Source organism: Cyprinodon tularosa, unplaced genomic scaffold (genome assembly GCF_016077235.1).
Source record: "Cyprinodon tularosa strain WSP-4 unplaced genomic scaffold, ASM1607723v1 ctg124, whole genome shotgun sequence".
Taxonomy (NCBI): domain Eukaryota; kingdom Metazoa; phylum Chordata; class Actinopteri; order Cyprinodontiformes; family Cyprinodontidae; genus Cyprinodon; species Cyprinodon tularosa.
In genome coordinates, this window is record NW_024038048.1 from 839,835 (window position 1) to 852,315 (window position 12,481).

Genomic DNA, 12,481 nt, shown 5'->3' on the forward strand with positions numbered 1-12,481 from the left:
ACGGAGACATTTATTAATTAAATGGCAAGTCATTCAAATGAATAAATTCAATGATTATTGGTGCCTCTGCATCATCTCTAAATTATAAAAAATTATCTTCCAGAGCTAGGCTGACTTTAAAGAAAATTTCATTGAGGATTTTATCACATAAAGTATTACATCTTTCCCAACAGTCTTTTAAGATTCTTTACTGCTGAAGTAGGGAATGTTTGCCACTTGAAACACACAAAAACCTGCATTCATCGTTAACAAAAATATTCCCTATTTACTTACACAGCACTTGAGTTATGCTTCCCTTTAATTTCTATCTCCAGAGGGATCCGCAAACATTTACTATACTTGTGGTTGTCACAGTGAATCACAGTAAATCAGTGCACTGGGGCAACATGAGCAGATTTGCATGCAAATAGCCCCAGAGAAGGTTGACACATCATGTTCTGAGGTATACCGTGTTGTTTTTCTACTACATACACAGTCTTGTATTTCATTTGAATTGTTCAGGCTATAAACATAACCCTTCATTACAGAGACAGTAGGCACAGGATATTCTACAAACGACTTCATCTGTAAAACTGCAGCAAACTTTTCATAAATCAGTGCGTTCGTCTAGAAGCAGCAGGCAACGCTCCAAGCTATTCTTGCACAGGTACTCAAATGCACTCCATCTTCACTCATTACAGTGCTAGTATACAGTGAAGTGTCTTCAATAGTGAGCAGCAGGACTTTTCATCAGAAGTGACGTAAAAGTAGGAACAGGGGATTTGGAGACGGATGGAGCTGTGATTTAAATGCATGCTCTGTACTTCAACAACGAGAGGAAGGAGGCAGATTCATCTGAACAACAAGCACAATGTGTACACAAGCACCAGTGAATAATTACAACAAACCCACACAGAATAAGTAGAAACACACAATAGCAGCAGACAGGACTGCAATTCAGAGGAGCTTGAGAATAAATAGGTGGTTTTTGAACCGACTTGTTGGTATGCTTCAGATGTTTTTAGTGCAAAACATGAATTTCCTTTGAGGAGAGATCAAGTCTTTTTGGACATGCAAGTCTCTAGTGAAAGGACCAGACAATAGACTCCACTATGATGACAGTAATGCTTTGAAATCCAAAGTGCCTACATTGAGACACCAGTAACAAATCTCTTTATTAAAACATGTAGCATAAAAAAAAAAAAAAAAAAACGAAGCAGCGTACAAATTCCCACAGAGTATAAAAACAAGGCACCTGTGGCATCCTGTAACAATATATGGGCTACTTTTAAAGATAATTTATGAAACTTCAACATATGGCAGTAAATAAGAGAAGATTGAGATGCAGCTACAGTATACCCAAAACATTGTGTTACGGTTATGTATGTAGTCTATAAAATGAAGATAAAAGTCATTCAGGCTGATTGTTTTATCTTTTCCATGGTCAGTAAAGGAAAAAAGACAAACCTTTCCATATTTCCTTTCAATCAGTTCTGTAAATCGGTTCCAATGGAGATACATTTTTAAAAGAACGTGAGGGGTTAGACTTTTTAAAGTAGGGTCAAAGGTATTACTTATTATCAGTTAAAATCTTCCCTGGACTTAAAAACTCTCTGATTGAGTTTAGATTTGTGTAACAGAAACAGCTCTAACAGTGAGTAACAGTGTAACAGCTCTAACAGTGAGTTTAACAACTTATGAGATTTCAAGCTCCAACACAGACCTCAGTCATATTTAAACAACTCCAATTTAGATTGTCTGATCTGCAACTGACAAAATTCTTAGACAACTGTCATAAAAACAATGGAGTGTTAAATCCTATTACATTTCCATCACACAACTTGTCTGGCCAGCTACATTTGGTGCAATTTCTGTAAATAAGAACATACATAACTTTAAATAGGAACTTAACAGTATGGATGTACCTGATACAGATCCAAATAAATTCAAGAAAATGCATTTAGCAGAACAGTCCCAGCCCAATCATCCATTAAAATGTGGCATCTTTATACTCAAAAGCCCAGTAGATCTACAGTGCAATAACATAGGAAACATTTCAACAGTGGTATAAGGTCTATATCAGTATTTTGCATGCCACTCTTAAATGACAATGCAGTGTTCATATTACTGGAAACCTTTTCCTTGATGTTGAAAAATACTTTATTAATTCTGGGATTTCTGCAGAACTGCCTTTTGTTTCTAAAGACACATATGACTTGTTCTTTCAAGTTCTTGAAAGTTTAGATTGTAGCAGAAATCCATGGGTTGCCTGCTTATCTAATAGGAAAGTTTTATTCTCAGTGTCTTGGTTTCAGTTTTGCAATGTGGGAGAAACATTTTTTGCAACAATATGCCACAATAAACAGAGCCAACAGCTTCTTATGGCTGCAGCTACTATAAGACCACAGACAGCTCAACAGCGACAGGCATCGACAATCAGCACCGTCAGGAGCTCTGATACCAATTAATTTCAAATGCCTTTACTGTGCCTCTAAGCCCATACTTCAGATCTGAACTGGTATTTCAATAAAACACAAGAGTAGAGAAAATGAACAAAGCATTAAGCATCACAGCAATAAAATGTTTGAAATGGGAGGGGATGCTTAAGGTCTTTTTTTTAGTTTTTTAAGACTGTGATTAACTGTGTGCTTGAGGCTCAAGTGAGAATTAATACTCATCCTTTCAAACTAAGATATTTCTGACAGCTTCCTACAGCAGGTAAAAAAACAGACTGCTCATTACGTCCTGAATGAACAGACTTCCTATTCACACTACATATTTGAGTACTTTCTGCAAACAAACCGGAGCTGGAGCTTGAAACAGACATCACATGCAGTGAATACTGCTTCTGCTGTGGACCCTTTTAAACGAGGGAGTGAAAAGCACTCAGAGCAATTCATAGCATGTATTTTTCTTGGTTTCTGCCAGTCTTCCAACGTTTTGGATCAATCAATAGTACCCAGTAAGCAAAATACACAATGCAATCTAGTTTATCTTTAAAGTGTCTGAGATCAATTGATCTCTTCTCAATAATAAATCCTCTACGACACTTTTCTCTTCAGAAAGCACAACCATCATAAATAATAAATACATAAACAATAAAAAGTTCTATGACCCAGCAAAATGATCATACTGCTTTTTCAGCAGAAAAATGCAACTGTATAGGGCTTTGTGCTGACCTCATTCATGCCTGAGTGTGATTATTTTCCAAGCCATTTAAGTCACATAAAAGCATTTAATTAATAAGCGCCCATCCGTTCATGGGATCCCCCTCCTTGTGAAGCTAAGCGTTATTTCCGAGCACCAGTGAGGCGAATCCTCTTAATTGAGAAGTGTCAGAAGAGGCATCCGCTAACAGAAGGCACAAAATAAATAGCTCAGTGCGAGTCAAGACCACCCCTACTGCTAATTTCTTCTTTCATAACTGTCACCACTCCTAGCTGCCGAGTCCATCTTGTCCCTTTTCCATTTACCACTGCTGGTCCAGGTGCTCACAGATATTCATGAAAGGACTTCTTGAGCAATTTATCACAGGAGAGCTGTTTAGTTCTGTTGATGAATGGATGGGAGGATGTGAACATGGTCAGGAGCCATTGATCATTGAACTTTTTTTTTAGCACTCTGAGCAAATTTTGATGTATGAGCAGTAAGTTGAGAATGAAAACAGCACATTACATGTGGCTCTGTGGAACAGGCAGAGATCCTTATAGTGCAGCTTTTAGTTAATATAACTAAGGAATCATTCAGATAATTTAATTTAGTAAAACTCTCGAAGGAGAGATATGTGTCTTTTAAAGGAAAACACTGTACTAACAGCATATCTCCATGAGTGATGTGTTCATTTTCTTTGCAGGAAGAATGAATCCTGAACCCACATGCATAGAATGACAGCTTTTTTTGGAGAGCAAAAATCTGTGGAGTCGGTCCTGCTTGGCGGAACATTAGATCACGTCTGTCAGCTGTTTGTTTGTGACAGCACACGCGGGACAGTTACAGAGCCTCGTCTGCCGACATCTGTCATCATCTTGGTCTTCCTCTGTGGGCTTGTTGCTGGAAAGACAAAACAAGGTCCTCATTGGCAACATGTCATGCAGAGAAGGCAGCAGCCACACAGCCACTTACATAAACTTGTCTGACAAACAAGGACATGTTTAACCATCAAGATCATTGTGAAAGACGTACAGTGCCTTGAAAGTATTCACGCCCCTGTAATTTCTATACTATTTTTCCCTTTATAACCAAATATTTGAATGGATTTTATTGAATGGGACATAATGCCGTTTCCGAACATCCGCTCTAAATCTCTGTTACTCTATAGTGAACTCAGTTAACTGGCCGTTCGGATGGATGATCTCTACTTTTCCCTCCCTGTTGGTCAAGAACTCCACCTCCCCGCACAGTGTATGCGCCATCTTTGTCATTAGCCACCGCTGTCACTACCCGACATTGGGCTGCTGTCGCAACAAATACCTTGATGCTTTGTGAGCTCTTCCAAAGGAATCTGGGGTATATCTTCTCGTCTAGTGTCTATGGATTATTACTAAGTTGCATTGTGAGAAATTTCAAGTCCACCACTTTTTAATCCACTAGACATTCGGACACTCATCTAAAATGGTGTAACCACTATGTACTGTAGTGCCCTATATAGTGATTAGGGCAGTGTTTGGACACGGCCAATGTAATGAGAAAATAAAATAAAATGGCTTCTAGATGTTTAACAAATAAAATTCTAAAAAGTGTGGTGTACATTTATTTTTAGGCCCCTTCACTTTTAAACCCATATATAAAATCACACATGGAAACAATTGCCTTAGAAAATCTCCTAAACACAGTCCACTTGTTTATAAGTTATGATGACTATAAGTTCAGATGCTCTGTAGGACTCTGAGGTTTGTTTGAGAACATTATTAAATAACTAGCATCCTGGTGGCAAGTTACCTGCCAAAACATGATCGTGCAACAAAAATAGCCTGGGCAAACAAGAATTATAGAAATAGCATTGCATGTTTGGTGACTGAAGGAACTACAAAAGAGATGAAAAGAATTTAGCATTTGTGCAGTCCACAAATCTGTCCTTTATGGAGAAGTGTCTCAAATAAAGATGTTTTTGTGATAAACCCATAAGAAGCCAAATTCAGAGCTTGCCACCCGCTTTGTAGGGGTTAAATAATAAAGTGTTTCCACGAGATAAAACTGTACTTTATGCCCTACATGTACATCAGAAGTATTTCTAACATCCCCATGACTGCATCAATCCTACCATAAATATGGTAGTGGCAACATGATACTGTGTGTATGTCTTTCCTTTGCAGCTCTCAATGTTTCAATGTCCAGTAGAAAAAAACAAAAATACTCAAAAGGTTAGATCAAAGCATGTTTATCTGTTGTAATGATCTAGTCCAGATCTAAAAAAAATCTGAGCCAAGAAACTAGTTCGTACTTGTTTGTCTTAAATTATGTTAATGCATAAAGATAAATAGGGCCATTAGGGCCTTATGCATGTCAAATTTTTAAGCAAAAAATTCAAACAGGAGTTTTTGATAAATTTAAAGTGATGGCTAGTCTGTGTTAAGCTACACTAAAAATAAGAAAATACACTGTGTCAGAATGTGACACAATTGAAAGGTAAAAGAAAAAAAATCTGTTTTGCCCTGTTTTGCAAAGTATTGCAAAACAGGGCAAGGTAAAAGTGGTTTCCATAAAGACCACAGAGATAAAGAGAACAGGGGAAAACACAACCTGCTGGGAAGAGTCGGTAATAAGAGGCTAATAGAACACATAAACATGCATTTGCACAAACAAGCATTTGCTGTAGCTGCACATCTCAGAGAGGGCCACATGCTGGAGAAAATAACAGTATCATTAACCATATGGCATCTGCTGCCTGCCATTTGAATGCACACTCACCTGCCATGTGGCAGCGTGGGCGGGATGCCCATGGCCGCGAGCGTGCACATGACCGTGCCTGTGTGCACCTGCATGCACGTGCCCGTGATGGTTGTGAGGCATGGCAGTGTTGTGGCGAGGTGCTCCATGGTGTCGCTGAGCTGCTGGCATGTTCTGTCTGAGAGGCTGGGGAACCCTTGTTGGGGATTTGTGTTGGGTACGTGCCTTGGGGAGAGTTTGGAACTCTGCCAGGGGGATGGGGGGGGGAGGGGCAGGTGGCTGCCGACCCCCTGCAGCAGTAGTTCCAATCTGCACTGCGCCAGAGTGAATCAGGGTTGCCTGTGTTTGCTGTCTCCGATTCTGGAATACTTTAGCTCTTTCAGTGTGGGCTTTTAGTGCTGCCTGGGTTAGGTTACTGGGATTAGGCTGAGCAGGAGGTACAGGGACAGGATTGGTGCCCCCACGAATAGGCTGGATGGCACCCTGCATGACAGGCTGTGTGTGTGTGTTCCGACCTGGCCGTGTTTGGGCTGGTGCAGCTATGTGTTGCTGTTCCATGTGGGGCTGCTGAAGGTGGTTGGGATCAGCCAAAGCCCTTGTATCTGTGCCTTGTGATGTAGTTGGCCCTTGTTGTGTTGCTAGTTCTTGGGACACAGCAGTATGGCCTGCAGAGGCCTGTTGGCTCATGAGAGGCATAGCCTGGGGGTAACTGCTGTGAGTCGTTTCCTGCCTGAGGGCACTCTGGCTACCTCTGATCTCTCGCTGAGTATTTTCTCTGTCTGTTCGGGGGCTTATCTGTGTGCGGTGTGAGCGCCCAGGCGGTGTAACATTGGTAGTGTTTGGGTGGCGATCATCAGCATGATAGGTCTGAGTCTGACTATCCTCTGAGGGTGGATCATGTCTGGGCGGAGTTCTACGCCTTGTAACGGTTTGGTTCTGAGGAGGCGTTCTGTTTAATGTCCTTCCCTCCCGTATTGGGGGACGGATAGTGTAGTCCGCGCTGTAATCTAAATCAGAAGTAGATTCAGGTTGGATATGTGCTCTTGCTCTTTCAGGAGTCCCACTGGGGTAGGCTGGTGTTCCTCTGAGAAGATCCCATGGGATCTGTCTCTGTCTGGATCTTGGCGTTGACTCATGTTGTCTTGACTCTCTGTCTCGTCTCCTGTGAGACTCTGGGTCCTGCTGGTAGGTCTGTGTAGTTTCATTTCGCTGAGTTGTGATATTATTGTTAAAATGTGTATATCCAGTTGGAATAAGTCCAGGTTCACCTTGAAAATTTGGGTTAACATGACCATCTGGTCTCCGGTTATTCGGATAGGACCGTCTGCTTTGTGTTGCATGGTTTAACTGCCTTGTACCTGAGAAGTTATTTTGCGTTTGTGGAACTCCATTAAAGGCCTGATTATCAGGAGGAAAAGAGCTTTCCTGCAGAGGTGTTTGGCCATTGCCTGGATATGAGTTGAGGTTAACATTGATAGTAGGAAGTTGAGCATTGCTGTTTGGGATATTAGAGTTTGGTAGTGCATTGAGGCTGACTTGAACAGCTGGGGGCTGGTTGCTACCCTGCCCCGGCATGGTCTGAATCAAAACATTTGGATTCTGCTGCTGCTGCTGTTGCAGGTTCAAGGCCCTGTTTGCATTCGGAGAATCCAGAGGTGTGAAAGCCGGGTTGTCAAAGCTATTATTTGGGTTCGAATTCGGAGTGGCATTTGGTAAAAGTGAGTTTGTAAGGTTGCGGCTATTATGTTGCTGTATTTCAAAGTCCTGTGAACGATTCATAGCTGTTGCCCGTAGGTTCGCCCGGTTTTCAAGGTTGTTGGTGATTAAGCGCTCAGGCTGGTTTTCTTGTCTGCGCGGCTCATAGAGAGGAGGCTGGAGACCTCGATCCAAATTCCTTACGAAATTAGTTTGAGGATCTTGAGGCTAGAAGTGAGCGGGTGATAAATGAGGGGATGGAGCAGAAAGCAAAAGAAAGACAGGGTCTATTTGAGAACAGGCCTTCGGCAACATCATGACATAAAGATAACATCAATAGTGAATGATGTGTTAATGTTATGGTGGCTTACAACTGTTCTTCGAATTGGATCCACTTCTTGAACAAACACAACATTTCTTCCTAGTTCCCGCTCTGTAATAAGAAAATATCTTATGTTAGGAGAATAAAATGAGTATAACAAAAAGGCAAAATGCTGGTTAATGACAGACTTACCTCTATTCCTTTTCATACGAACAACAAGGAAAACAATGAGGAGCACAATAAGTAGGAGAGCTAGGAAAGCACCGATCACAATCCCTGCAACTTCTCCTCCATTAAAGCATTCCTCTAAAACAATGAGATATGAAAAATACAATTAATAACGGTAATGATACTAAAGCACAGACAGAGTGGAGGGAGGATGAAAATAGAAAAGAAAAAAAAGAGCAAAAGAAAAAGAAAGTAACTCAGGATGGATGGTACAGAGGGAAAGAAGCAAAAGACATTGAACGACTTTGACCACAGTGTCACCATATCAATTACCCAGTATGCTCCCCGTCGCAAAGACGGATACAGCAGCAAAATCTTAAACCAACTATGATCATCATCAGTCACACAGAGACGACCATTCGCCATAACTCACCCACAATGGCCAAGTCGTAGCCCTGAGTCGACGTGCCCCTGGTGATGGTGTTTGTGGCCGTGCACACGTACTGACCACTTTCATTAGTCGAGAACGTCTGGAGGCTGAGCACCCCGCTACCACCACCAGATGAGATAGTCTGTCCAGCTCGCTGCCATGAGAAGGTGGCAGGGGGAAGCGAGTCAGACGTACAGGTAAGACGCACCGTCTGTCCCACCTTCACGTCCCCTCCACCAACGCACTCTTTTGGTGAGTCAACAGTAAGGACGGGGGTGTCAGGTCCATCTGGATGGTGATGATGAGAGAATATTTAATTCCAAACATTAAATGATTCAAAGGTTGCATAACAAATATAAAAAGCAGTAGTGATTGACAAATTACACGTCCTGCTAAAGGGGGAATTACTGGGTGAGTTTAGGCCTTTAGTTACCTCATTAGAATTAATCACTGTGGTTAACCCTCTTTGATCTTGCTCAGCTAATGAGGGACAGACCTTTTGTGTTTTGTTTCATAATTTGAAAAATCCTTTTGCAGTTAAGGCTGAGGGTCAGGAAATATTTTCTAGTTTGAAACTCCGCACAGTGACTAAGGAAAGGAGTAAATCATTTTTCTATTTTCATCCTCAAAAAAAGAAAGGAAAAAAAAAACAGATATAGGTTATATCACTTTAGGTTTTTTATATATATATTTTTTAAATCCAGTCTAGTTTTATGTTGTCTGATATGCCCAAAATTTATTATTTAGCATCTCTTCACAATTACAAAGTAAAAACAGGTGTTCTAAGTCTGTTTTAAGACATCCCCATCGATTCTTTCACCTGTTTCAGAGATGCTTCTGCAACAACGTAGAGTCCATCAACTGAGAATTTCAATTCAGTTCATTTATATAGCGCCAATTCACAACACATGTCATCCTAAGGCACTTTACCAGATCATATAGTCAAATTGATTCAAATTCTAAGGAAAACCAGTTAATTGCATCGACTCATTGACTCTAATGTAATCCCTCACACTAAGCATGCTTGTAGTGACAGTGGAGAGGAAAAACTCCCTTGACATACAAATATTTGCACATTGCAGAGCTAATAAATTAGCAATCAGGCAGGTATTACCAATAGTGGAGCAATGAGAGTATGTCAAGATACAATACGTTAAATTATAGGTGTGCGCTTAGAAAAACTGTTTTATTTATAGTTTATCGTTAAAGCAAGTAGTAGAGATTGCATTGTCCGCTACATCTGGGGACTTGCCAGTTTTACCTACACATAATTTTGAAAAGACACCATCTTGGCTGAAATGACTTAACGAAACTAGAAGAAACCCCTTGAACTTAATCTGCTAGTTATCATGTTGGAGCCACACAGCTTAATGCAGATTTTATTTCATAAACATAAAGCAGTTCTGAAAAAAAAATCTTCACAAATGGAAAACCTAACATGGTGGACCTAGTATCTATTAATTCCATCTGTAACCACTGTATGAAGTGCAGCACTTGATTTATTTAGGAGTGTCAAAGTAAAGGGGGCTGCATGCAAATAAGATTTAGTACCTTTAGTTGGTCTATCGCAAAAAGTCTCAATTTAGTTTGGGGTTGTAACATGACCAAATCTGAAAATGTTGAAGGGTATGAATACTTTTGCTTGATACGAGGTAAACATACGGTGAATATGCTGCAATGCAGCAAAATACCTTTCCAGAGGGCTTTAGAAAATTTTGAAACTCTGAATTTAATTACATTCTGTTAGAAAACAAAACACTTCCTTTTTAACCTCGTTGATCTTTCACGTTTCTGGTGGAATCTCTTCCAGAGGAAAGATGTGCCAAATATGTATCATCATTCCAAAGATAACATAAAAGCTCAAATTGTGTCTAATTTTTTTTTTTTTACGTTACAATCATAAAACTGTTTGATGAATATAAAGTCAGTCTTGACAGTAGATTCCAAGAAAATTGAAGAATTACAAAGGTGCTCACCTTCTTTTCATGCGAAGTACCCTGACCTCACAGTAAATAATTATTAGCCGGAAAAGAAAAAAATAAAGAAAGAAAAAACTTTTTTTCCTTTTTTGGCATAACCAACTGGTTATGGGACATTTTTTCAGATAAAACTGAACAGATACTTAAATCATAAAAAAAAAAACAATTTGAGGTTGAAAATCTCAAATCTCAAAAACTCAGGATTTTTCTGCACCAAGGAAAAAAAATAAAGACAGTTATTATACAGCTAACATTTGCATAACCTAAACTGTTTTTCTGCCTTTCCTTTTCTCTCTTTTTGTTGAAGGAGCAGGTTTCCTTTTGTCCAAAAGCACAGCAGTGCAGTATGTCAGATCAGTAGATTTAGACTGTGCTGTAAGAGTATCGTATCAAAATTAACGATGTGATCAGGAACAACCCAGAACAACATTGTGAGCTTCTGGAAGGATGTCTTGTGCAATGCGGGTGTAATTCAGCAAGCAGTGTTCAGTGCAATGTGGATAGGGAGATAAGCCTCTGCTATTTGTTGCGGTCACAACAGATTAGCCGCCTCTTGTCTTGGGCAGTGTAAACTCACAGTAGACAGTGAGGCGCTTTGTGGAAGTCTGAGCGCTGACATTGTTGCTGGCAGTGCAAGTGTAGTCCCCAGTATCATCCCGACTGGCTGGGTTGATTACCAAAGAGCCAACGGAGATGATGATTCTGGAATCAGGTGTGATGGCGGTGCCATCTTTGGCCCACTGGGTAGTAACTTCTGTCCCACCGCTCCATGTGCAAGTCAGAGACACGTTTTTCTCCTCCACTGGCTGTGAAGGAACAGACAGAATCACTCCGACTACTGGGTCTGCAAAGAGAGCACAAAAAATTTTCCCTAAGAGCTCAACAAAAGAAAAGAATCATGACGGTATGATGGCGGTAGGAAGTACAGGTTGCATTTTTAATATCTGGCTGGGGGACTACCGATGAAAATTAGCACTCCTTAGCTAACTCGGGTATATTTACATTGTTTTAATGTTTATTAATGTACACTGTCCCCTTTCAAATAAACAATAAATGAAATGAAAGAAAAACAGTAAATTTAGATTTTCAGCCTGAGAGGGTACTTCAAAAGTTGGAGCTATGGAACAATAGGGAGCAGTTGGCCAGTCCTGTTGAGGATAATTTGTTGTAATCAAAGCAAGAAAGGGCTGAGAAGGGACAGCATTCAGAGAGGAGCACAGATGGTGAATAAGAGGGCAGACGATGCGGGTGGTAGCCAAGATGCGTCCTGGCAGACTGCCTAAGTTAAATAATTGGACAGGGAGAAGAGGGGGCGTATGGATGGAGGACGGAGCACCGAGAGTAAAGGAACCGTGGCAGTAACAGCAAACAAACAAAAACATTAGAGCCACTACTAAACAGCCCTAATTACTTTCTCTGAGCGTCCGCCTGAGTGTGACTCAGCAGGAGCATTTCATATTTCAGGATCTAAGCAGCCTCTGATTCTAAAAGGCTTCAAATGAGGAAGTAGGATGCTTAGAACGGTGCTCAAGGACCAGTCTGAAAATTTGACCTTTCAGCAGCAACAGACAGACCAGTGAGATGATTCCTTCCGCCGTTCATCCTACTAGCCGTGGGAGGGGAAAGGAATGGGCGACACTGTGCATCATCCTTTCCTTTGGGCTGAAAATAAAAATACACTCAGATGTTCAGGCTCCATTACGGTAGTGAATATAAATGAATGCAAATAGTTATCTACGTCTCAACGTGTGGCACTGCTTTTAGATGCTATCAGATATTTAAAACCATGGGTTCTGCATATCAAATGGGTTTTAATTGGCATAAAGCGTGTAGCACCTCGCTTCACCCCTTCTCCTTTTTCATTACTCTTCTCTTGCTGTCTATGGGTCACTAATTTCATTATACCTCCCTGATTAATTCACACCCCCTCAAACTCTCCATCTTCTCTCTGCAGTCTCTCAAACATCTCCTCAGTTTTTACCTTTTTTCACATACACCCCTCCTGTACGTTTGCTCGTGTCT

At 40.7% G+C, this 12,481-nt stretch overlaps 1 protein-coding gene across 3 annotated transcripts in view; it reads right to left on the bottom strand.

The window, feature by feature from the left end:
• si:dkeyp-97a10.3 overlaps positions 1 to 12,481 on the bottom strand; it is a 27,469-nt gene continuing 14,988 nt past the window's right edge. For 2 of the 3 annotated variants that reach the window (XM_038276331.1, XM_038276330.1), the window contains exons 4-9: positions 11,037 to 11,303; positions 8,484 to 8,768; positions 8,075 to 8,188; positions 7,932 to 7,993; positions 5,887 to 7,788; positions 1 to 4,029 (exon numbers count right to left, since the gene is read on the bottom strand). In XM_038276331.1, coding sequence (XP_038132259.1) covers positions 4,000 to 4,029; positions 5,887 to 7,788; positions 7,932 to 7,993; positions 8,075 to 8,188; positions 8,484 to 8,768; positions 11,037 to 11,303 — 2,660 coding nt within the window. In that variant the 3' untranslated portion in view covers positions 1 to 3,999. Of the gene's footprint in view, positions 4,030 to 5,886; positions 7,789 to 7,931; positions 7,994 to 8,074; positions 8,189 to 8,483; positions 8,769 to 11,036; positions 11,356 to 11,526; positions 12,479 to 12,481 lie in introns of those variants that run through there. The other variant, XM_038276332.1, reaches the window with a different exon arrangement.